Raw genomic sequence first — 27011 nt, 5'->3', positions numbered from 1 at the left:
AGTTTGTGCAATTGGAATAGCTACCCCACTCTTTTTGGGTTACTATTTGCATGGAATATCTTTTTCTGTCCTTCATTTTCAATCTATTTGTGTCTTTGAGTCTAAGGTGAGTCTCAACATATAAACAAAATATAGTTGGATCATTCTCTTTTATTCATTTTGGCAACCTGTGCCTTTTGATTGGGAAGTTTAATCTATTAACATTCATTGTTATTGTAAAGTCAGTACTTACATCAGCCATTTTGTCTTTGATTTTTACTTTTTTTTCTTTTCTTTTACTGCACCCTCCTTTTTTGTATAGTTGATGTACAACCATCCAAAATCAAGGGTATTGATTTCATGAGACTGTGTGGTTTACCCATGGTACCCAGATATCTCTAGGCCTCTCAGGAGCACTTTTTGTGTGTCTCTTTTAGTTTGCTAAAGGCTGCTAAGACAGTGTATACCAGAAATTGGTTGGCTTTTACAATTGGGATTTATTAGGTTGCAAACTTACAATTCTGAAGCCATGAAAGTGTCCAAGTCAAGGAATCATCAGGCAATATCTTCTCCCTAAAGACTGGCACATGGCACCATCTCTCTTCTCCTCTGGGTCTTATTTTCACCTTCTGGCTTCCTCTCTCCCAGGTGCTGTTTATTTGTGCTTCTTGCTCTCATAGCATTCTCTCTATTCCTGTAGCTTTCTATCTCTTTGAAGTCTTTTTTAAAAAAGACTTATTTATTTATTTCTCCCTCCTCCCTTCATTGTCTGCTCTCTGTGTCCATTTGTTGTGTGTTCTTCTGTGTCTGCTTGTATTCTCATTAGGCAGCACCAGGAACTGATCCTGGGACCTTTTGGAGTGGAAGAGAGGTGATAATTCTCTTGTGCCACCTCAGCTCCCCGGTAGGCTGTGTCTCTTATTGTCTCTCCTCTATGTCTCTTTTTTTGTTGTTGTTACATCATCTTGCTGCATCAGCTCTCTGCGTGGGCCAGCACTCCTGCACGGTGCAGCACTCCCTGCGTAGGACAGTGCTCCCTGCGCAGGACAGCACTCCATGTGGGCCAGCTTACCACATGGATCAGCTTGCCTTCACCAGGAGGCCCTGGGTATCGAACCCTGGACCTCCTATATGGTAGACAAGAGCCCAATTGCTTGAACCACAATCTGCTTCCCCAGCCTTTTTTTCTTTGTATATTTATCCTCTTCTAAAGGACTCCAGTAAGAGGATAAGTTTCTCACCCCCATCTCTGCCCCAGGCTTTGCCTCACTGAAATAATGTAATTAAACTGCCCTTAACTGAAGTAATCTAACCAAATGGTCCCATCTACAATAGGTACATACACACAGAAATTAAAAACTTTATTTTCTTGTGTCCACAACCACCACACTGTCTATTATCAGGAAAGATGCCTTTTTCTTCTTCCATCGTATTCTAACTCTTATATGAATTAAAGAGTAGATTTCTATATTGAGGATACAGTACTATTGGGTTTTGCATTTATCCATTTAGTCACCCATACTGACGAAGGTACCCACACTACTCCAACCCACACTCTCTTGTCTTTTCCTTTCAACCTGTAGAACTCCCTTAAGTAATTCTTGTAGGACAGATATCTTGCTGAGAACAGATGTCTTGTTGACTCTCTCAGTCTGAATATGTTAAACTCCCCCTCATTTTTGAAGGACAGTTTTGCCAGATGATTTAGTTTGCCAAAGGGCTGCCGATGCAAAGTACCAGAAATCTGTTAACTTTTATAAAGGTGACTTATTTGGGGTAAAAGCTTACAGTTCCAAGGCCATGAGAAGTCCAAACTGAGGCACCATCAGAGATGCTTTCTTCCCAAGGCAGATATAGTTGATCCTGGCGTGCAGCCACATGGTAAAGCATGATGACTGCTGGTCTTTGCCCAGGTTTCAGCCTTCCCCTCCAGAGTCACTGTGTCCTCTTGAACTACTTCATGGACCCAGCCTCTTGGGGCTTCAAGCTTAAGCAATCCTGTAATCCTTTCTGTTCTGGCATAGGTTCATTTCTTTCTGGCCTTCTATTGATATATCAGTCTTCGCTGTTCTGTGTCTCCAAGCTGTCAGGCAAATGGCCCAACCCTCCCCCCTACCCCCTCCAGGGCCTCTACTATTTGAGCCTCTCCTTTCTGTCACATGGCAGGATCAAAAATGGCAGAGCTCCCTCTTCTTGTTTTTGTCTGTGTGACCGTTTATATCAGACCCATCAAGGGGGTGGAGTCTCAACCTGAGTCACGTCTCACTGGTGTAATCCCATCAGAAGCCCTAAAGTGATCTTACCAAGTAATCTATTAATCTAACCCAAGTCCTCTCAACTGAATTAATGCAATAAAAGGGTATCGCCCAAAAAAAAGTATCACACCCGGAGGAATAGATTATTTTATAAACATAATATTTCTCTTCTTTTTTTGGATTCATAAAATAATTTCAAACTGCCACACCGGATAAAGAATTTTGGCTGGCAGTTTTTCTCTTTAAGTACCTTAAATATATCATACTCCTGCTTTCTCACCTCCATAGTTTCTAATGAGAAATCAGGACTTAGTCTTATTGAGGATGCCTTGTATGTAATGAATCACTTTTCTCTTGCTGCTTTCACGATTCTTTTTCTCCTTTGGCCTTTGATGTTCTGATAGTATGTGTCTTAGAGTAGGTCTCTTAGGATGTATTCTGTTTGGAGTATGTTGAGCATCTTGGACATGTCTATGTATTTATGTCTTTCATCAGAGCTGGGAAGTTTTTGGTTATTATTTCTTCATGTATTCTTTCTGCTCCTTTTCCCTTCTGTTTTCCCTCTGGGGCACCACGATGCATTTGTTTGTGTGCTTCTTGCTGTCACTTGAATCCCTGAAACACTACTCAATTTTTTTCTATTCTTTTCTCAATTTGTTCTTCTGACTGTATGATTTCATTTGTTCTTCCTACTAGTTAGCTGATTATTTCTTCAGCCTTTTCAAATCTGTTGTGTGTATGCCTCTAGTATATATATATATTTTCAAGGAGATACTGGGGATCAAACCCAAGACCTGTACACTTGAGCTACAGCTTCTCCCCTCTAGTGTATTTTTCTAAGATTCATTTTATTTATCTCTCCCTGCCCCCTCGTTGTTTACACTTGCTGTGTCTGTTCATCTTCTTTTGTTTCTTTAGAAGGTACCAGAAACTGAACCTGGGACCTCCGATATGGGAAGGAGGCTCCTAATCACTTGAGCCACCTCCTTTCCTTGCTTTATTGTATGTCTCATTATGTTTTTTCTTCTTGTGTCTCTTGTTGCATCATCTTATTGTGTAAGTTTGCTGTGCCTGCCTGTTGCGTCTGTTTGCTCTCCTGCTTGTCTTATTCAGGAGGCACTAAGAACCTCTGCTCCTTGCTTTTTTTGTGTCTCTCATTATATTTTTCCTCTTGTGTTTCCTGTTTTGTCATCTTGTGTCATATTGCTGCTCCTTCCCATCACACCAGCTTGCTGTCTTTTGAAGGTACTGGGAACTGAACCACTGACCTCCTGTGTGGTAGGTAGGAGCTCAATTGCTTGAGCCACATCCACTTCCCTCTAGTATATATTTCTTTCCTTTTTATTTGGTGTCTGCTCTCTCTGTCCATTCACTGTGTGTTCTTCTGTGTCCACTTGCATTCTTGTTTTGGTACCAGGAATCTGTGTCTCTTTTTGTTGCGTCACCTTGCTGTGCCAGCTTTCTGTGTGTGTGGCACCACTCATGGATGCAGGCTGTTTTTTGCATGGAGCGGCCCTCCTTGCAGGGCGCATTCCTTGTGTGTGAGGCACCTCTACATGGGGGGCATCCTTGCATGGCATGACGCTCCTTGCGCATGGCAGCACTGCACGTGGGCCAGCTCACCACACAGGTCAGGAGGCCCTGGGTGTGGATCCCTGGACCCTCCCTGTGGTAGGCGGATGCTCTATCAGTTGAGCCACATCTGCTTCCCTCTCGCGTATTTTTTTTTAGACTTTTTTTATTAAAGTTAGTAGATCACAAAGAGTGTTACATTAAAAAACAAAAAACATAATTGTGCCTTTCATCCCCATAATTTCTATTATGCTTCTTTTTATACTTTCAGAGTCTTCTTTATGTTCACAATATTGTCTTCTTCATATCCTCTATCTCTGCATATTTTCCTTCATATCTTAAATTGATGTAGGAGATATGTTTGAATATCTTTCATCAGTTTTTCCAACTTCTGGGTCTCTGCTGAAGTTTTTGTTTGCTCTCTTGTCTTAGCCATATCTTCCTTTTTCTTAATATGGCTTGTAATTTTTTGCTGATGTCTAGGCATCTGATTATCTCTATGAATTAACTTTGAAAGTCAGTTTCTCGCTCTTGTTTAGGGTTTTATTGTTAATTGGCTTTGTGTTAGATCTCTTCTTTGACACGTGGTTTAACTTATTCGACCTTTAGAATAGCCTTTGTTTAACTGTTCACATTTTCTCAGCTCTTCTACTGATTCTTGCCCTGGATATGTGATGTAATTTTTTATGTCATTATAAACTTTATTTTTAGAGAAGTTTTAGATTTATAGAAAAACTACACCAAAGGTATAGGGAATTCCTATATAATTCCCACACACCCCCACACACATAGTTTCCCCTCTTATTAGCATCTTACATCAGTGTGGTACATTTGTTACACTTGAGGTACCAATATTAAAGCATTGTTACTGACCAAAGTCTATAGTTTACATTATGGTTTACACTTTGTGCTGTACATCTTTATAGGCTTTGACAAATGTATAACATCATGTATCCGTCATTGCAGTATCATACAGAAGAGTTTCATTGTCCTAAAAATGCCCTGTGTTCCACCTATTCATCCCTTCCCCTCCCTTCTGGACCTCTGGCAACCACTATGTTTATATCAATGTTACAGGTTCTTCCGTTAGCACAAGACAATAACTATAATAACAATAAATCTACTTTGGTCTGTGGTTACACTCCCCCTTTATATTTATTCATTCCTCAGAATTGAGGAATATTGGATGATGTCTGCTCTGACAGCGTCAGGTTGAGAGGGTACTTAGATATTATGGGGCAAATGGAAGGAATTGTTTTGCTTATGGATACTCCTTGTTTTTGGGGATGGGATTTATCCAGCATCATTGTTTATTTAGTTCTCCAGGGGGCATTCACAAAGAAATGGAGAATAGGAGTTGGCTACAACTCTGCTGGGATTCAGGGCTCAATTGACATAGGAACAATCCGAAGATTTAAGTCTCTGAGACATACATTTAATGGGTATATTGAAAATTATAGGTTTAAATAAACAGAGTACAAGAATCATGAGTAGGGGAATTATAAATGAGTGTATTTATAATTATGTTGTAATGGGGAAATAGATGATCTTACATTACTAAATAGGGCCCACAGAGGGGGTGTTGATTTCATGGGGCTGTGTGCCTTGCCTGTAGTGTCGGGACATCCCTAGAGCCCTCGGGAGCACTTTTATTTGAGGCTTTGTTTATAATGGCAGTTAGTAAAATCTGTCTGAGACCTCATAAGTGTTAACCTCTGGAAGGACCTCCAGATTCTCTTTGAAATCTCTTAGCCATAAAAACTATTTTTCATTTAATGTTTTCCCTCTTTGTCTGGGTCTTTTTCCAAATGTGTGGTGCAGTTTTTAAGGTTGCGCTTTTTGTGCATTTGTTTGACCTCCCGTAGAAAGCTTCCTTTCCTCTGTTCCTTCCCCGAGAATTTTGATCTGTTATATTTGTTTTTATGCAAACCCTTATCCTCTGCTCCTATGATTTAATTTTTCTCCCTCACTCAGTGTCCCATTCTTCTTAAACATTTCAATTCTGGGACCCGTCCTATCTTACAGCAGTTCAGTTTAAACAGATCCTTCCCCCTTTTTCTTTTCTTCTGTGAAGCTTTTCTGCCTCTGGTTTCTTCCTTGTTAGGGCATCCTGTACCTCGGAGCTATATGGGATCAATCCAGAAAAGTGGGTCACTTCAGAATAGTCCATTTTGCCTTCAGGTGTCCAGCCAATTGAAAGTGGATTGAGTGAGGGCACAGCCGTTGCCACCAGCCTCCCTATTGTGGTGTGTCTATCCTCTTTTTTTTTCTGTCTCTCTTTTTTAATCCCTGGGGCCCTTATGTATTGTCCTCCGCCCTGAGTCTCTGTGGACTTCCATTCCTGTGCCTGTATATGCATGGAGTCGGAACTGGTGGCTGTGAATCTACAGCCTCAGCGCATGGTGGAATGGGAGTTGGGCTGTGCTGACTCTGTGTGGCTGGCAAGCTGCATGGGACTGAGTGGAGGAGGAGGGAACAGACTGGTTTCCAGGACTGAACTTTTCTACCTGAGAGACTTTTCTGTTTCTTCAGTTCAGCATTTGTGGAGTCCTCCAGTCTCTGTCATCTTCCAGAGTTCTAAGCAAATGAAATTTGTCCTTTTATTCGCTAAATCCCTGGGGAGGCTTTGTCAGGGGATATCTTGTTGATGACATGTTGATGATGTCACGCTGCATAAGTTTTTATATGCTATTGGTGTAGGTGCATTTGAGCAAAGTAGGCAGGAAAGTTTGTTTTTGCTAAGTGGGTCTTATTTGCAGTGATATCCATTATAGAGTTGACAACATGCTTTCCTATAAAAGCGCATTGCCTGGTATTAGGCTGGCTTTCTCCTCCTGGAAGGTTGTGGGCCAGAACAAAGAAGAGGAGGGCAGGTGTTCTAGGAGTATGATGGGCAGCAACCAGCGAACACTGGAAGAACCAGAAGCAGATTCGAACTTTTTGAGGGATATAGGGAAAATAAAATATGAGAGCCAGATAGTGTGCTAGATATTTTGCATAATGTTATCTTATTAAATTCTTATATCAACATTTCAAAGTAAGATGTTATCTCCTTTTTAAAAATATATAGGTTAATTGAGAAACCGAGACCAAAGATGTTAAATAATTTGCCCAGTCACATAATAGATTTTGAACCTGGAACTGTCAAGACTGTCTTCATATTGTGTAGCTGTTACCATAGTGGAGGTACTCACTGTGACTTTCTACCCCAGGGACATCATGATGAAGATGACAGATGCCTCTTCTACAGTAAAGGGTTGCAATACCTGCTCAGTGGGAGTTGAAAGTGGAAAGGAAACGTTACTAAGATTCACTCCTAAACTGCTGGGGCAAGGGCATTTCCCACACAGAATGGGCTTAGAAATTGTATGTAATGATGAGTTCTCCGAGCCTAGAGATTGAGTGAAACCTCAGCTCACAGCTGATGGCTTGGGGAAGAAGAATGTTTTACAGAAGCATCTTTTAGATAGAAATAGTCAGTCTGTTTTTGGGTTTCCACATTCTCCACCTCTCATGCCTCTCCCTGTGTTACTTTTGTACTTTTGTTCCTGATCTTTCACCACACTCCTGGATTCTTTTCCCATCCTGGTCTCTCAGTATGCCTCGTAACCTTTTGCTGACTCCGTCCTTCTAGGCCACTACTTCTGTCATGGATCATGTCTCAGTCTTAGAAATTTCAGCCTTTCCTGTTCTGCTCTGTGTGAACCTGTCCTCTTAGGAGACTGGGATTACAGAAAAGCTGTGATCTGAAAGTGTTGCTGCAAAGAACTCCATGTCCCAAGGGTAAAGCAATTGGGAGGCAGTGGCTTTGTCTGTAAAACTGTTGAGTAAATAAATGGGTGTGGGGTTTAATGAGACATCACAATTTACTGCCTTAGGTTAGTGGTGGTAAATAATAGATACTGGCGTGTCAAAGGTCAAAAAAGTTCTTACGTTTAGAGCCATCCCTAATTCCCCAACTACCAAGTGTCCTTCCTCCTGTCTTCTCCATCTCACTGCAAAGCCCACCCATTTGAAGAATCATCTTTTGCTGTCAATACAGGCCTGCTGACACCATCTCTGAATACCTGACTGTCAAACATGAGCCTTGGCAGAGCCGTAATTGGCCTTCTCCTTTGAAACCATCTGAGCACTTCTCAGCAAATGAAGAATTGACTTCTGGGGCTCCTTTTGAGCGTGTCCTTAAGTGTCAGTAGAGTCCACACCTCCCTAGTCTACTGTTAAGAATGAGCGCAGGGCTCAGACACCAGAATCTTTTCCTGGCTGCCTCAGTAAGTAAGCATCATGCTCTTCTCTTCTCATCTAGAGTTTGGGATGTGAACACGGGTGAAGTTCTGAACACACTGATCCACCACAATGAGGCTGTACTGCACTTACGCTTCAGCAATGGACTGATGGTGACCTGTTCAAAGGACCGCTCCATCGCTGTGTGGGACATGGCTTCCGCCACCGATATCACTTTACGCCGTGTCCTGGTTGGCCACCGTGCTGCTGTCAATGTGGTAGACTTCGACGATAAGTACATCGTATCTGCCTCTGGTGACAGAACCATCAAAGTAAGTCTGCCTGCAGTCCCTTTTAGAGCAGAGAGAAATCAGGGGTGGCTTATACCAGTTGGGTACCTTGCAAGATACTTATTTTTCTCCTTTTATCCATGAGCCTTCATGAGGCCCATCTCACTGCATGCTCCTAGAGTCACAGGTAAGGTGTGGGTTCAGGATAGAGAACAGCCCTTTACTCTGTGAAATGACATTGTTGATAACCATTTTAAAGGGAAGACTTGAGCATGTATTGTGTGGCTCAGATGTGGCTCAGAGAGATGGAAAACTGTCCTGGAGATGATACCTCTAGTTAGTGGCCAAGATGAGATTTAATTCATTTGGGTAATGCTGAGAGACTCCCATGCCATATACCCCTGACTAGGTACTGGAGATATGGTGATGAATAAGCCATGTCCCCACATTCATTCACTGTGGTAGGGAAGGAGATGTGTGCCAAGCAAGTGTAGTCTAGGGTGATCCATGGCATATGGTAATTGCAGTTCTGATCCGCATTATTCATATGAACTTATTACACTTAGCTTTCTTATACTGTTATAACAGATTTATTGAGCTGTAATTCACTTAAAATTCATCATTTTGAAGTGTACGATTCAGTTGGCATTTATAACCACATTCATAATGTTGTATAACCATCACTGCTGTTTAATTCCAGAAGGTTTTCAACATCCTTTCCCCAGAAAACCCCATATCGGTTATCAGTCACCCTTTATTCCCTCTCCCAGTCCCTGGCAGCCACCAGTCTACCTTCTGTCCATGGATTTGCCTGTGTTGGGCATTATCTAAAAATGGAATCATACCATAGATGGCCTTTTCTGTCTGGCTTAGAATGTTTTCAGGGTTCATCCATATTGTAGCATGTATCAGTACTTTCCTTTTAACGGTGGAATAATATTCCATTGTATGGATAATACCACCTTTTGTGTATCTCTTCATCAGTGAACATTTACATTGTTTACACTTTTTGAGTATTATGAATAAGGTGTGTACAAGTTGTATGTGGACATATGTTTTCAGTTTCTTGGGTATTTATCTATGAGTGGAATTGCTGGGTCATACGTTAAGTCTGTATTTAACATTGTGAGGAACTGCCAAACTCTTTTCCAAAGAGGTCCCACTATTTTACAATCCCACAAACAGTGTATGGGGGTTCCAGTTTCTCTCCATCCTCTAATACTTGCTATTATCTGTCTATTGATTATAGCTGTCCTCATGCATATGTAGGGATATCTCATTGTGGTTTTACTTTGTATGACTAATGCAGTGACTAATGATATCGAACATCTTTTAAAGTCCTTATTGACCATTTGTATTTCTTCTTTGGAGAAATATCAATTTAAATCCTGCACCCATTTCTTTTTAATTGATTGTCTTTTTACTGTTGAGTTGTAAAAGTTCTTTCTATATAAAAGTTCTTTGTATTCTGGATACAAGTCCTTTATCAGATACATGATTTGCAAATATTTTTCCCTATTCTATGGGTTATCTCTTCATTTTCTTGATGTGTCTTTTTAAGCACAAAAGATTTAAATTTTGATGAAGTTCAGTTTATTTTTTCTTTTGTCACTTATGCTTTTGATGTCATATCTGAGAATCCATTACCTAATGCAAGGTCATGAAGACTTACTGTTTTCTTCTTACAGTTTCAGCTCTTATATTTAGATCTTTGATCCATTTTGAGTTAATTTTTGAATATGGTGTAAGGAAGGGGTCCAGTTTCATTCTTTTGCAGGTGGATATCGACCTGTCCTATTTATGTTAATTTAACTACAGATGCAGCTGGTAAAATAATCCAGGGCACTCTGGTTGGTTTATGTCTGTTCAGCTTATAATATAGTTGAAGTGTGTCTGTGAGCATCTAGGTCTTAGAGATGATTTCACAAAAGAGGGGATTATTTATTCCATCTACGTAGTACTAGGAGGGAATGTGTCAAAACAAATGGAGCTATTAAACTGTGCTAGAAAAGAGGATATGGAAGGTGAAGCCTTTTTACATCAGTTACATTGGGTTTGACATGTCTGCTTGAAGAAAAACATAAACTCTGGCTTAAACTCTTCCCTACAGGCAAATGAATGTCTGAACCATTCAGGAGATGTTCTTTTTGTGAAGGTCTCAGGGTCTGGAGACTTCACAACTTACCTCTCTGTTTCATTCCAGTTTTATCACCCAGCAGCCAAGAAAATTTTACGCTGTCCAGTCTGTCCCCCCAGCTTCCCAACTTTGAGTTAGAAAAAATTGTATTTCATAATCATGCATTTGGGTCATTATCGGAAGCTTTGATTGTTTAAACATGTTTATTATGGGAGGGCTTTTCTGTATTCATTCTTAAAATTACTGCTCATTTGTTATACAGGTCTGGAGCACAAGTACCTGTGAATTTGTTCGTACTTTGAATGGGCACAAGCGAGGCATTGCCTGTCTCCAGTACAGGGATCGGCTGGTTGTTAGTGGATCATCAGATAATACTATTAGGTGGGTAGAAGACGGTGTTCTTAGCAGGTTTTTTTCCTGCCATGATGTTGACTACTTACCCAGTCCTAAATGCTCAACAGGCTCAGAGTAAATGGCATGCTTCAGATAAGAAAATCTTAGGTACATTTTCTTAATCTATTTGGTTCTGTATTCTAAAGTGCACAAATTGTGTATGCGCTCAATGTTCTTGCAAGACTCCCCCAGTGCATAAGGTTTTATAACCTCAACTCCACCCAGGATCACTTAGAACCAAAGCTCCTCAGAACAAAGTAAGGTGCTCCAGCCTGAATCTCTTCTGCTTTCCCTTACCCATTCATTCACTCTTGCCTCCCTCCCTAAGAGATGGGGGTGTACTTTATTTTTCTCTCCTAAGACTATATTACAGAATCATCCACTCCTGCTTGATCATTTGTTTTACTCCCTTTTTCCTTCCCAACACTAAGTCTCCTTGCTTTTTAGTAAGTAGGATAATCCTTAAACATTTTATTTCATATGAAGAACTTCCCTTAGATATCTATCTAATTAGCCCAATTAATTTATCCACTATCCCAGTGAATTTGGGATATCCCACTGACTATAATTTGGAGGTAAACAACCGAATTGCTTAATATTTGGGCAAAATAAAGACATGAAGGTTATTAAAAAAATAAAAAGCAAACAACAACAAAAGACCCATAACTGCTGTGTAAGCTATCATTTTAAGTTTTAAGATATCATCAGAGTCAGTTTAGAACCTGAATCTTGTTCTATTCCTCATGCTTTGTGGTATTGCCTAGTGATTCAGCAACACAGTCCTTTCTCATTGGATTCTCTGAGGTTTACCACAAAAAACAAACAAGAAATGTTTAGTGCTGTAAGTTTATGGAAGGGGGGACCCCTTTATAGTCACCTATGCAGTACTGATTGAGTCTGTTCATAGTAGATTACAGAAACCATCACATTGACACTGATAAGATTTGCTGAGGGCAGATGTGGTACAGTATTCATTGGATGTATGACAGGAGTTCCTGGTGGAAAGGCTAAGAAGAAGTCATTATAGAATTAGTTTGCTAATTTTGTTTTGTACATTCTAGTTTGCTATGATTTCTTTTTGCAAGTAGTATAGGAAAATCAGTAATAGAAAACAGAAAATCTCAACTCTAGAATTGTTGAACAAAGCATATGTAGAGAGAATGGCTGGATTGTAGCCACTGGGTTTATATTTCCAAGACATTGCCTATACCTAGTGAGAGTTCCCCACTCTAACTTTGTAAACTGGACAACCCTGCCATACAGTATTTATTAAGAAAGGAGTGTCCCTAATCCTCATCAGGTGGTGGAGACCACCATGCTGATTCACCAGTTCTAACCTCAGTAGACTTTATGGACTCCTGGCTAGAAGTGACTGAGGTGGAAGCCTAACTCTCCAGCTATATGTATTAGCTGCCTCCTGCCCCTATATATACTCACTTGCTCTTCACGGCATACAGTTCCCCCCAAAATCCTTCCTAGACCATTTTGGCAACATGATTTTCCTTAATCAAGAGACATCAAGAGAATGCCTAGGAACTAAATATAATCAGATTTCTTTGTCTGTGGATCTTATTTAAGTAGTAAAAATATTTTGAATTGTGTAAAAGGAAATACAATGAGAAGTAAGACTTCCTCCCAAGTTATTGCTTACAAATACACAAGTGCTGTAAATGTATGTATGTAGCTTTGCATATATATATATATAGTGTGTGCTGTGAGTGAGATAGATATAGAGAATTCCAGGATAGTAGAAAATCATTCATGTATGGGACAGATATAAAGAAATTGAAGATTGTGTGAATCTTTTGTAGAAAGTAATTTCACAGAGGTCCGTTTTTCATTCAAGGCTATGGGATATCGAATGTGGTGCCTGTTTAAGAGTCCTAGAGGGACATGAAGAATTGGTCCGTTGCATCCGGTTTGATAACAAGAGGATTGTCAGTGGAGCCTATGATGGGTATGTGCTTCAGATTTTCAAGTGTCTTGCTCTGGCTATATCAGGAGGAAAGAGAAGTGCTGTATATTAAGCAGTTAGGTATGTACCTGGTCCTGTGCTAGGTACTTTGTATATAAATGGTAGATGGCAGCTATTATTATACCTAGCTGTTGATCAAGTGAGGACAATCAAGCCCAGAGAGATGAATGATCTTGCCCCAGATGACACAGTAGTAGAGTCACTGTGACTCCTCAACTTACGCTTTAAGACATCGTTGTCAATTGAGGGAGTAGCTTAGGCAATGAGGGAGTTCAATTCTTTGCCTTAGCTCTAAATTAAACCAGCTATTAATTAATTAATTAATTAATTAAGTCGGTCAAGTTAAAATATAAATTTCTTCTTTTCCCCTTTTGGTGAAACGAACAAATCCTCTAAATAAGGCTCACAACCTTTTAAATGGACAAATGGTAATCGTAAACCTTTCAAGATTACCTTATATATACCTCACAAACAGTTTAGTTGCTCTGTTTATTCTCCTATTACTAACTTTCAGCATTTGCTTAGTTTGGAGAAAGGTATCCTTGGAATTTCACACAGACCTCTAGCCTATGTCAGCAGCACCTACTCAGCCCCAAAGAGTCCCCTGATTAATGGTTTGTGACATAAGATTATCAAGTCAGGAATTGAATTCACATAGTCTGAAGTTGTTTTCTTGTCTCCCTTAAAATATTTCAAAATATCAGCAATTCTGAGAATGTGTAGGCCCTTTTTTTGCAAAATCAACTGTAATTGGTTGCAATAACATGAAGACGTAAGCACATTTCCCATTAGCTTTCATAGTAGGCAGTACAAATGCACTGCTTTCTGTCACAGAAATGCAGATATTTATAAAACTTTGACTTTTTCACTAATCTCAGTCTCATTTTCCTTTCTAGGAAAATTAAAGTTTGGGACTTGCAAGCTGCTCTTGACCCTCGAGCACCAGCGAGCACTTTGTGTTTGCGCACATTGGTGGTATGTGATCTGTTGAAACAGCATCGGTTCCCTGTGCTGGAAGATGGCCATCTGCAGATAGACCTTTGTATCACAAGAAAGCTTGTGGATTTCATGCCATGCCATCAGAGAGATTCATTATTGTGTTAATTTTGTTTAGCTGAAATCAGAGGATATTTGACATTTACATTACCATGAGCTCTTTTCTAAGGAGTTTCAATGTAACTTAAAATATGAAAGCAGATATCCTCATTTGTAGATGGCCAGTTTTCCTCACAGAGCACACAATGTTTCTTTCCTATAGTTTTTCTTATTATGAGTATTTATGATTGTTCTTTTTAAGAGATTCTTTTAGTAATATTTTTATTAAAAGAACATTTGAACATTTTCTTTATGTGCTTAGTGTTGGAGATATAGCAGCAAACAACACATTCCCTTTGTGTTCTTAAATTGTTCAGGGTGTAGTGACTATGAGATGAACCCCACTAATACAAAAAGAAAGGATTAGTCATGTATGAATGATATACTTCAATAAAAAAAAAGATTAGGTGTGTAACCAAGCAAAAAATAAAATAATCTTTAGTGATCAAAGGTTTTCAAAAAATATTTTCATCAGAATCATTGGAAAGCATGCTATTAGGTATCTACAGGACTACTTCATTTTCTTTCTCCTTAGATAAAGAACACTCTAATTTATCACTGGATAAAGATGGGATTCCATGTATAAATCTTTAAAAGGTCAAAGAAATTGTTCCAACCTTCAGCAATGGCATTAGATACCACTTTGTGATTATATTTACCTGTCAGCTATAATAGTATTGGTCTGTTATCTCCGTCTTGCTTGTTTGTTTTGATTCCCTCAGTTCTGTCCTGTTCTTGTTTTCACTCATTGTATTATTTCTTGCCTGTTTTCACCCCTGTGGAAATCTACAAAAACATATCTCTGGCTTTCAAGAAATCGAATATCTTTTGGGTGATATGTTCAACTCTATAAAATCTATTTGAATTATACTACACAGTTGGATTATTGTTAAGGCATTGTGAATTTTAGAGTAGAATGTATAGAGTTATCCAGATAACACAAATTAGAGGCATTTCAGGAAATGCATATAGTGGCATTAAAATTTATCTTTGTCTCAAAACAAATTATTGGCTGGTTTCAGCAGAAGTCTAAAACATCCTGACTGGCTTTGGATCAGCTTTCGCATGAAAGAATTATGGTTAAAATAACAGTTCCGTGTCTGTTGTTGTTATTTTAATTTTGTTCATTCGTTGCCTAGACACTTACTCATTAATCATTGCTTACCTGAAGCAAACAACCAAATTATCATTATATGGAGTTTTCTTTCTTTTTCTGATTCCATGTAGTTGTGTTTGGCAATATTTTACTGACTGGTTCTAATCTGATGGACTGTCTGATAATAGAGGGTTAGAAAGAAGAGATCAAACACTTGTGAAGTACTTCTGAGGCCTGAATAACACTGTGCCCAGCATTTCCTGGGTTATATTCCATTATATCTTTATGACACATTTAGGTGACCTAATCAGGAAAGGCTAAATCTCTGTATAAGCAACCCCAAAAAACCCCAATAACTTTAATATAGTAAATAATTATTTTTCACTCACATTATTTTGGTCCAACATGGGCCGAAAGGGTGGGATAAAGGGCTAATAGCTTCTGAGCATTCAGGTTCTCATGTTCTCTCTACCAAGTGGCTCTGCCATCTCTTGGGGCTTTGGGGTTCTCCACCGGATCCTGTGTATCTGGCTGTTAGACAAGGAAAGAAAGAATGTAGAGGATTGTGCAGGAGGTTTTATGGGCCAGGCCTGGAAATGGCAAACTTCACTTCTGCCAGAACTTGACTGGCAAGGAGGTAGCCACATGGTCTGGGAAGTAAGTCTTCCTAGAAGCCTCAGTTCTGCCAGCCTGTTTTGAGCATCCCATCTTCAGATTATTCTTGTTCAGCTTCCTGGTCTGTGGGATATGCCTGCCTACTCAGGGGTGCCTCATAGTTTTACCCTAGAATAGAGCTGAAAAGAAACACTTTAACCTGTTTTATGTCATCCTCATGAGAAACCTCCAAACCTTTCCTTGGAGTAGTGGCATAGACCAATGGCCTTGGACATTTCCTTTCCTCTGTCCCTCCAGGAGTTCAACCTGCACTTCTTATGATAGTCACCAAAAGATATATTATATTTTTATAACACATTTTTATACTATTATGATGGAATTTCATCCAGTCTGTATTCTATGGATTATTGCTTTGGCATATTGGCATACATTTATTTTTATATTACTTTTATATTACTTTATTATTATTTTTTAAGCAGTTTTATTTCTTATAGTCTGGTTGAGTCTGCTGTATTTTTGAGATAATCATTTGAAAATATTGATAAAATTTTCTTTACAATGCTTTCACTTTTTATTTCTATTATATCACATCTTGCATTAATTAGGACATGCAGAACTATACCTAGGGCCATTCTTGTTTTCTTCTTGATTTTAATGGGAAGGCTTCTAATGTTTCACCATTAAGTTTTTTTAAAAGATTTATTTATTTATTTCTCTCCCCTCCCCGCCCCCCCCCCCACCCCGCTTGTCTGTTCTCTGTGTCTATTTGCTGCGTCTTCTTTGTCCGCTTCTGTTGTTGTCAGCGGCATGGGAATCTGTGTTTCTTTTTGTTTCGTCATCTTGTTGTGTCAGCTCTCCATGTGTTTGGCGCCATTCTTGGGCAGGCTGCACTTTCTTTTGTGCTGGGCGGCTCTTCTTACGGGGCGCACTCCTTGCGTGTGGGGCTCCCCTGTGTGGGGACACCCCTGAGTGGCACAGCACTCCTTGCGCACATCAGCACTGCGCATGGGCCAGCTCCACATGGGTCAAGGAGGCCTGGGGTTTGAACCGCGGACCTCCCATGTAGTAGATGGACGCCTTAACCACTGGGCCAAGTCTGCCGCCCTCACCATTAATTTTGGTGTTGGCTATGGTTTGAGATAGGTATTTTTGGTCATGTTAAACCATCCTTCTGGTTCTAGTTTTTACAGTGTATCAAAAATGCATATTAAATATGATTGTTTACCCTAAGGTCCTTTGTGAGGTGATCACTTAGATTTTCTTCTTTGATATGTTAATGGACAAGTTGTAGGACACAAAGCTTAATGAAAGGAAAGATATAGAAGGAGAAGAAAAATATTTGTTCCTGGGATAAAGGACAAAGCTCAGTAAGCTCTGGAAAATTATTTAGGAAGCCTATGTAAGCAGCTGCATTTTCAACCTATGCTAAATCTCATGGTAAGATATGAGGGATTATAAAGATCCCATTTTATTCACTATGCCATTGTAATTTCATAGGAACATTCTGGACGTGTGTTTCGGCTACAGTTTGATGAGTTTCAAATCATCAGCAGCTCCCATGATGACACTATTTTGATTTGGGATTTCTTAAATGTGCCTCCCAGCGCCCAGAATGAGACACGTTCTCCCTCCAGAACATACACTTACATCTCCAGATAACAGTCTGCACTTTACCCATTTCAGGTGAGTACTTCTCCCCTTTTGATTTTGCTGATTGTGTTCATATTCCCTTTGGAGAAATCTTGTAGTTTGGTTTTCTCAGTGATGTGATTCAGCGTGATTGATTTCTATCATGTGCACTAACTTTTGTAGAGTTCTCATGTAAGGCTAGATCTTTACAGTAACATCAAAATAAGGTCTAAAATCGAAATCCTGCTTATTGTGGGTCTTCATATTGACAGACAACTGTTTTCTGAACAGTTTTCCTAAGTGGTTTCCCAGGGCATATCTGTTTAACATCACTAAGTTCCCTGAATGCTACTTTTGGGTTCAGAAGTCTCCGTTTTCTCTTTCTTTTCTCTCCTTTAGTTCTACCTTTTATTTAAAAAAAAAAAAAAAAAAAATCATCACCAACAAAAAACTCAAAACTTGCCCTCCCTCCCCAATCCAACAACCACCACTGTTCTCTAGAAGATGAATCAACAGAAGAGTACTTGCTGAAAGGGCCCCTAAAACCCATTCTTCATCCTTTAGACACAGTGGGCCCCTAAGAAACAGTGTACCCTATGCTAATTAAACATCTACTACTCTTTGTATATGCATGTAAGCAATGTCCTGATTAATGGAATTTGTATTGTTTTAAGACAGGGGTTCTTAGTCTTTTTTGTTATATGGACCCTTTTGCCAGTTAGGTGAAAACCACGGAACCCATTTTAGAATGTAGCGGCTGATAGTTTTATGACACTCAACTAGTGTCAGGTCTAACAACTACCATAATTTGAAAGTATAGATGAGCGTAAGTGATTTTTCAAGATATGTAACAACTGTAAATGTGATATGAAATGAACATTCCTAAGTGAAGGAAATGCTAGATTTCAGTTAGAGGTTAGAGAAAATAAAGATCGTAAGTTGATTTTTTTCAATTCAAGCTCACAGATCCCCTGAAATCTTTCCACATACTCCATGGGGTCCATGGACCCCTAGTTAAAAACCCCTGTTTTAAGACATTACCTAATTATTAGTAGCTTTATACAATTCCATATTTTTCTTTTCATCAAATATTGAAAGAACGGCCCTATGCAGAATTGAATTTTTTTGTTTTGTTTTTTATGAAAAGATTGGGAAACATGTTAACCTAGATCACCACATTGCCATGTTTTCATATAGTCCTTATTTGAGATTCTGTGACCAAAGAGGTAGGTCACTTCTAGGAGACAGGGGACAGCAAACTAGAGCCTGCAGGCAATGGAACCCGCTGCCTGATTACTTTTTTTAACTGCCTGCAAAGGAAGAATCATTTTTACATTTGTAAATGGTTGGAAAAAAATTACTAGAATAACATTTCATGACAGAAAATTATATGAAATGCAAATTTCGGTGTTTCTAAATAAAGTTTTACTGGGACATAGCCACACTCATTTGTCAATGACTCTTTTCATGCTTCAAAGACAGAGTCGAGTAGTTGCAACAGATAGGTAGCTTTAGGGCCTACAACACCTAAAATATTTACTCTCAAACTTTTAAGAAAAATTGGCTGCACTCTGGTTTTACCCCTGCTCCATCCATTAGTGATAAACCAAGGGTCTGCATCCGAATGGCAAGTAAGTTTTTTCTTCATGCCCCCTCAGCGTGGTCAGTAGTGACTGGCTGGAATGCTGCCCTCAGCAGGATTCTGGGGCCCCAGTGTGGACTCCAAAGGAATGGTACCACGATGGGTTGGCAGTGGTGGCCTGTAAGCCATTTATAGCTTGCCCTTCTTGGTCTCAAGTGTGTTCATCCTGTCTCTTGTGATGAGAACCATCTTCCTTGCTGCTTTCTCTCTGGATAGAGTCTTTGTTGAAACCTCCATATGGCAGAAGTATTACATTTATCGAATGTGTCTTAAAGTAGACATTATAGGGAATTTATAGAGAAAGAAGGTTAATGATCTCTTAAATGATTGCGGTTTCCCTACTTCCCCCAAAAAGCCTAAGGAAAATACAGGGAAGGAGGAGTGGAGCCAAATAAAAACTGCTTTCCTGCCCCGTCTGTTCGTTTCCCTGTTCAGCTCAGTCTCCCTCCTGCTACCAGTTAGAGTAATCTTAGCCCCACCTTCCAACTTCTATGTAATTGACTCCCAGTTGTCTTCAGGATCAAACCTTAACACTTAGACTGGCTGGCAAGAATTTCAAAATCAGCTGTTACCTTCTTTCCTCTCTAACCCCTACCCCCATCCACTCTCCCATTACTCACTTCCAAAAATCCCGGGTTCTACCTAGATTGACTTCTTTTTAATTTCCCTCAGCACAGTTGAGCAATACAGACGTCTACCACCTACCTCCCCTTGCTGGCATTATTGTGGCTACATAGACATCCCCTCCTCCCCCACCCTCATCCCCCCTTTTTACTTCATCTGGCTTAATTTATTATTTATTATTGGAATTGTTTGCATGCCTGGCTCCATCACAAGTTTTGTGGGGCTCCTTTTATCGTGAATGCCAGTGTAGCATGTGATAGAAACACCCAGGGCCAGCATAATCTATTTGTGCTCTTTGCCATATTGAATTCTTTGCCACACAAGAATTCACCCAGATATAAATAGTATAAAACTGTTATATACTCATGCACTCTTTGTAGTCAGAGCCTGTCCCACCGCAGCCTTGGCCACCGCCAAGCTGCTTTCTCCCTCTGTCTAGATGAGCATGCTGCCTTGCTCACTCTGGTGGGCACAAGCTACATGAACTCTTGAAACGAAGCCAGTGTGACTGATCTACTGAATTTTTAAGTGTGTTTAATTATAATTTATTTAAACTTAAATAGCCACATGTGGGTAGTGACTACTATGTTTGGACCAGCATAGTTTTAGAAGTTTTATATTTTCAGCTTTTACATTTAGGTCTTTGATCGATTTAGAGTTAATTTTTGTATATGGTGTGAGGTAAGAGTCAATGTTCTGTTGTTTTCTGTACAGTTCTTCAGTTGTTCTGGCACTATTTGTGGAAAAGACTTTCCTCTTGCTATTGAATTGCTTTAGCACCTATGTAAAAAAATTAATTGATCACTTATGTATAGGTCTGTTTCTGGACTCTCTTGGCTCTCCTCCTGCCACACTGTCTTGAATTACTGTAGCCTTATAGTAAATCTTGCAATAAAAGACCAATTTTGTTCTTCTTTTTAATAATTTCTTTGATTATTCCAGGTCCTTTGGGTTTTCATATTCAGTTTTAAATCAGATTGTAAAATTGTATAAAGATGACTGCTGGAGTTATGATTGGGACTGCTTTGAATTTGAAGATAATCTTGGGGAGAATTTGCATCTCTAAAAGATGTAGAGTCTTCCAATCCAGACACACAGTATGTTTCTCTATTAATTAGGTCATCTTCATTTTTCCTTAGCACTGTTTCTCCATTGTAGAAATTTTTCACCTCTATTGTTAAATTTATTCTAGTCTTAACATTTTCTTTTCTAAAGGAAACTTTTAAAGCTGCGTGTTTACCTCTGTGTATTGTTCAAGCTGTATCCCACCCTGCTTTGATTTTCCACATAAGAGCAGCACATAAAACTGAACATGGACAACTAAAGCAGTAAACGAGTTTTGGAAAGAATGGACTCATAGACTCAGGGGAGTAGGTGTTTCATGGAACAACTTAGATGTTCTTTTAAAAAGACTTGATACATACTGTCATTCTACCCTCCAGAAGAATCCAGTCAGTTTATACTCAGTCAATTTATACTCAAGCCTCTTTTGTGTTTTGTATTTGTATTTGTGTTTTAACACTCTGCTTAAAGAGGCACATAGTAAAATCCAAGGCATCCATAGTTTTTTTTTTTTCTTCTGGCATATTTATTAAATGAATTACAGAACATGATAAGCATTCACAAATTGGGCAACTTTTATATACTACCTTTAAGTGCCCTGAAAAAAGATTTCTTTGGTTGAGAGATGAAATAATGACCACCAGTGTCCTTTCTGTCATTGACTGTGGTGGATATGAAACTGAGAAACAGGCCCTTCTTCCTGCCCCCTTTTTGGGAACCTAAGAACAGCTGACTTGTTTGTTATGATCCACAATTATAAATCAATGGAAAAATTTTATCTGCTTTTTAAGGTAATGGCTCTGTGTATCCCAGCACAAGCAACAAAACCCCAAATGTGTTTGTCTCTTCAAAGTGAATTACTTTTGACAACCCTGGCAATCAACTTTATGGATTTTATTGCTCTTTTCCAAATTCTTTTCGTTTATTGTAATATGAAAAAAATTATTACCATGTGATACTGTAAGATTTATGCATAATAATAAGAACAACTACCCCAGTGATGATTTAACCTTGCAGTAAAATACTCACCTCTGAAATACCAGGTCAGAGTGTGTCCAAGACAGGAAATGTAGCTATAGATGTATTTGCTGAGTCTTTTTAAAAATTATTAACTCCTAAGAGCTGTATGTACAGTAGCTCAAAATTTATTCTTTTTTATTTCAAGACAATTTAAGATCATTATAAAGAAATTTTTAAAAATACGTGAGCTCAAAGAAGAAAAACTCCCTCTCATGGTTCATCACTGTTAGCTTCTTCATATATATCCTTTTTAGGCTTGTAAAAATTATGTTTTTTAGTGGTACCTGCTTTTTCAATGCTGTTTTTTTTCCCTTTGTAGTGAAATGGTTGCATGTCAGTAATATTTTAGTTAAGTGTTGATCTAAGTTATCTTTCCTAATGGTCAAGCAGCATTGGATTGTTTGGATATGCCCTGTCGTTAGATATTTCGGGTCCCCTCCCTCCACCTCCACTTTTGGCTGTTACGAAGAAAGCAGTGTCCTGGTCATTCTTTTAGCTTAATCTTTGCCCAATCCTTTGTTACCTTTGGATAAAAGTCTTTAAATGTTGGTAGTGTCCAGAGTTAAAAGGGATCTTTTAAAAAGACTTGATGTATACTGTCTTGTTACCCTCCAGAAGAATCCAGTCGGTTTATTCTCAGTCAGTTTATACTTAGTTTATTCAGTCAGTATTTGAGAGTGCTCATTTTTAAACTCTGAGTGTTAGGATTGTCAAATAATTCAAATACTGTTAAATATCCTTAATGGGAAAACTGTTGTAAATGAAATTTATCTTTCTTGAATTTTTTGAGAAAACTTACTAGGATTCTTGAAACTCATGATAATTGACAACCCTATAGGAACATTACCTTAAAAAAAAAAGCTCTAAAAATCAGTACTTTTCTTTTAAAACGTAGAACTTTAAACAGAAAGGCGATCTTAGATCTTCTGGGCTAGTAGTTTAGTATAGTGCATCAAGAGGATTATGACCCATTAGTCATTAAGAAATCATGTTAATGAATTATGACTTAGGTTTGATGAAATTTAGTATAGGAAACGCCAGCCTGCATTGTACATAGAAATGGTAAGCATTGTCTTGTGAATATTCTATCTCATGTATGTCTGTATATGTGTATATACATGTTTACATAACATGGATGAATGTAGAGATTGCAGTTAAAATGCATTTCTGACTCAAGGCCATGGTCTGAAAATATGGAACATTCAGTGGTCTTGCCCCCTACATTGTGTTGTCCTTTTATTTACACAATCTATTTATAAGAGAAGTCATTTCTGATTATTAACAATCTAAATAGAAGGAATAAATAATTTACTAGCCTTGCATATTTCCATTTCACAGTGGTAGATGAGGGCTCTTAGGATATAAGACAGGGATTTTGTAGGCTCTGAATGTTGAGAAAGATTATGGTAAATGTAAAATATAATATTAAGCATATTTTATGTGCATATGTATTTGGAGCAGCACTTGAGTGGTGATAGACTGTAGGGTGAGACACCTCTTTGAATTTCCTCTCTGTCACTTAACTAGTTGACACTTTGAACTAAACACTTAACCTTCCTGAGTCACAGTTCTCTTATTTGTGAAGTGGGTATATTAATAGTTTCTACATCAGAAGGTTGTTGTGAGGTTTAAATAAATATGATACCTGGTATGTGGTACACTCAAAACCCCTGGCAGCTTCTATTTTTGTTGCTCATTATTTGAAAATCAGCATCTATTTTGTGTACACATGTATATGACTATGTGGATGTAGGTGGTGTGTGGTGTTTATATACTGCGATCTAACTAGAATATCCTATTCATACTCCATTTTATTTTATTTTTTTCAGGGTTTCCTTGTCTTGAACTACTGGCTATGTGGCTACCAAATGCCCAAGGGGAGTTCATTCTCAGCTGAGTTATGAAGCTGGAATTGGTTCTAGATGCTGGGTAGATGCAAAGCAGCCTAACTCTTCAAGTACCGATATTTCTCACCTCTGATTCATGGCCTCTACTTTGAGAAGGATACCTTAGTTTCACCGACTTCAAGTAGAACAGAGGCCCACTTTTCCTACCCCCATCAGTGAAAAAAAAAAAATCTAATGCTTCAAATGTAAATTGTTCATATAAAAGGAACGTACAGTCTTGTTTTACGGAAGTAAATCAACTGTCAAGAGAAGACTTGGCCTCTAATTTATATTGCTTTGCACTTTGGTCTGATATTAAGGAACAGCATTCTTCTTCAGTGAAATTTTGGGTGCCAAACACCTACCCAGAATGCCCAGGGCTTTCCTTTTCGGCAGTCAGCGTTCTCCTTTTCACCGTCCAAGTCGTTATGAATTCTGACTTGTATTAGGAGCATGTTGGACAATGGAAAAATCTCTCTGGATTGTTTCAGTAATACTTTTTGGATTATGCTTCCTTTCTGTACCAATTTCTTTTAATTTAAAGAAGTATAAGTCAGGTTATATTATCTCCCATCAGGTAATATAGCTCTTTGCTTTTATTAACTGTTCTCTGTAGTCCAACCATCTCCTGATATTTGGTAGAATAACACCTGTACATGCGTGCTTGCCTCCTAATTTAAGATACTGTATCCACATGTAGATATAATGTACATAACAGTTCAACCTCAAGGTTGCGGGAGTCAGGCCTGTGCCTGAGACACTAATACAGAGTGTGTTCACACTTGGCCGTGGGTTGGGCTCAATAACTTGATGCCGGGGCTGATGTGATCACCTAGGACCCTTCCTGCAGTATTCATGTGGTGTTTTTATTTTGTTGTCATTGTGTGTGTGTGCGCGTGTGTGCACGTGTTTTTAATGGAATCTTCTTTTAAAATGCAATTTCTGAAGTTCAACGCAGATGTTTTATTTGTTGCGCAGTATATACAATAGAGAGGTACTTTAAAACTTTTTGTTGTTGTTCTTTTCCTCAGAAGTACTCCCGAATACTAGAGGTCACTTCCCATAGTATTCATTTGGCTCCACTGTCAAAAATCATTGTTCTGCATGTTATAACCCTGGGCGGGGAAGAGCAGGGCCCTCTCGATTGGCTTTTCCTAGCCCAGAACCCATGGGTCCTGGCCCGCCTGTCATCGCCACAGGCCCAGGCTCGGCTGGGTGTAAGCAGGCCCTCCCTGAGTGTCCTAGGTCAGTCTGTTGAGAGGCCCATCTGGAGGGGGCAGGTGTTGCTGAGTGTGGCAGAGCCTCAGGCTCCCGAGTCCTGGCCAGGGCATCTCCAGTGATACCTGCCGTTGTGGCGGCAGGTTCCCAGACTCCCGTGTGCACCGCAGCTCCAGTGTGTGGACACGGTCTCCCTGACCGGGCACGGAGAGGACACTGGCATCCAGTCAGCACTCCTTTCTCCTTGTTTGATAATAGATTTTGATTTGTTCCTTGCCATTGTTTCCAAAAATCAAGGAATATCAATATTTTAAAGGACCAATAAACAACCTCCTGTTAACGAACCTTCTGCCCGCGGAAGCAACACGGCACTACCACAGAGAAGGTCACTGGGCTCACTTTTGTCCTTTGCATTGAGAACAGTGTGGGGATCAATGTGTGTGTATGTGATTTGTTTATTTGGTTAGCTTTGCTTTTTAGTTTTTCCTTGTTTTTTTAAGTACTCCTTCCCTCCCAGATGTCATGAAGTTCATTTCTGTTTTTGAGAGGTTGAATCTCAAAGTGTAAAAACTACACCTCCATTCGTAAGGTGGATGTTATAAGCTTACCTGTGGTCGAGAAAGTGATTTAACTTTTGCCACTCTTCATCTTACAGCTGTAATAGCAAAGTGGTTAGGAAGGCCCAGGCAGGGCAAAGGGAGCGGGAGGGGAGGAGGCACTTCTTCTGAAAGGATGGATTTCTTTTTGTTTTGTTTTTGCATGTTTAATATAGAAATTCCCTTTTTCCTTGGGAGATCATGGCCTTTGAATATGCACACAACCTTTGAATTGTGCCTACTAAATTATAGCAGGGGACTTGGCACCCAAGGAATTCTGACTTTCTGGGATTATAGTAGTAATTCCCAGACGTACTCTGGACTTTATTTTGCTAACCATAATTGAGCAACTGTAAATTACTGCTATATTAATGTTTTAAAGCACTGGGATAGTCTAATTCTAACTTGTAATTAATTATGTTTGCCAATTATCTGTTTGAAATAAATTTGTGTCTGAACAGCTATTGAAACTGTTAAATTGTACAGATATTATTCATGACAGCTTTGTACTGTGGAATGTGCTTAATAAAAAACAAAAAGTTTGACCTTTGTCCAGTAAATCACTAAGTAATGTCAATAAATCAAGTATGAGTATTATGCAGTACACCTAATCTGGCTTTATGCACTTGTTACTTCAGCTACTAATTCAAAGCCAATACTCTTAATAAAGTGTTGCAATACTCTGATGTTCTGTTAAGGAATTTTTGGAAGAAACTGTTTTGTGCTATCAGTTATTCAGTGACATACAATTAAAGTTTATAGATTAAAGCAACCATCTGCTTGGTAAAATGAGGTTGACGGCCAACTGCCTTCAGCCTGTAGAAACGTGTAGATGGTGCGATTCCCTGCCAGGGGGTGGGGGGTGGGCTTTTGCTGAAAGCTGGCTTTAGCCGCAAGACCTGGGGGCTACTTCAGAGCCCTTCCTCTGCAAATCTGCCTCCCACACGTACCTAATTGGTTCATAGGTGACTGTAAAAATCTGAAATGGCCCCTTCCATGTCCCAAGTGGCTTCCCTGTGCGAGTGGCAGTGGCTCTCGGACCCTCCTGTCTGAAGAAGACGGTGGAGGTGTGTGGGCGCAGTCAGAGCCCACCCCACCTTATGCATCAGAAGGGAACTTGTGCAGCCTCTCATGTTTGTAAATGCCCACATCGCTGGTTAGGTACTAAAGCAGAAAGAACACAGTTCATGTTTGAAGGGTACTTAACTCAGTTTTCTGAGTAACTGGATTTTCCCCAGTAGTCAACCAAATTGATAATGTGGACTTTTGGGATGAAATTATAGAGTATTTCTACGCAGCATTGCTTACCCACCCATCCACCACTGCCCCCCCTGCTTTTTTAATGGTTTACATTTACGAATTATCAACAGGAGTGAAAAGTAATTCTCCTCTCACTCTTGACCCTCAGCCGCCCAACTATTGATACCCAGTGTCCTAGATCTCCATAGACCGCTCACTCTGTTGAAGGCTGCGTGCCTCCCCACCCCCACCACACACACACTAGCAGTAGCACGCTGGGCTGCACCTGGCTTTTTCGACTTAATACTCTTGGGGAGGTCAGACCTTACCAGTACAAGTCATTCTACCTTATTCTTTTTAATGGTGATTCAGCATTTGGTTATAAAGATGTACCATAACTTACCAGATCTTGATGGTGAAGTTTTAGGTTTCCTATCTTTCCCTATAGTAACTACCCCTTATCC

The 27011-nt window shown here is 39.4% G+C and overlaps 1 protein-coding gene across 7 annotated transcripts in view; it reads left to right on the top strand.

Annotated features, from left to right (window-relative positions):
- Positions 1-25994, top strand: part of FBXW11 (F-box and WD repeat domain containing 11) — a 163022-nt gene extending 137028 nt beyond the window's left edge. For all 7 annotated transcript variants that reach the window (XM_058282295.1, XM_058282281.1, XM_071211041.1 and 4 more), the window contains 6 exons: positions 8113-8362; positions 10720-10838; positions 12697-12807; positions 13722-13800; positions 17129-17314; positions 23438-25994. In XM_058282295.1, the coding sequence (XP_058138278.1) occupies positions 8113-8362; positions 10720-10838; positions 12697-12807; positions 13722-13800; positions 17129-17290 (721 nt within the window). In that variant the 3' untranslated portion in view covers positions 17291-17314; positions 23438-25994. The remainder of the gene's footprint in view (positions 1-8112; positions 8363-10719; positions 10839-12696; positions 12808-13721; positions 13801-17128; positions 17315-23437) is intronic.
- Positions 25995-27011: the final 1017 nt, after the last annotated feature.

The sequence above is a fragment of the Dasypus novemcinctus genome, chromosome 2, assembly GCF_030445035.2.
Source record: "Dasypus novemcinctus isolate mDasNov1 chromosome 2, mDasNov1.1.hap2, whole genome shotgun sequence".
Lineage (NCBI taxonomy): Eukaryota > Metazoa > Chordata > Mammalia > Cingulata > Dasypodidae > Dasypus > Dasypus novemcinctus.
Note: the sequence above shows the minus strand (reverse complement) of the source record. Positions and strands in the feature narration are given on the sequence as shown.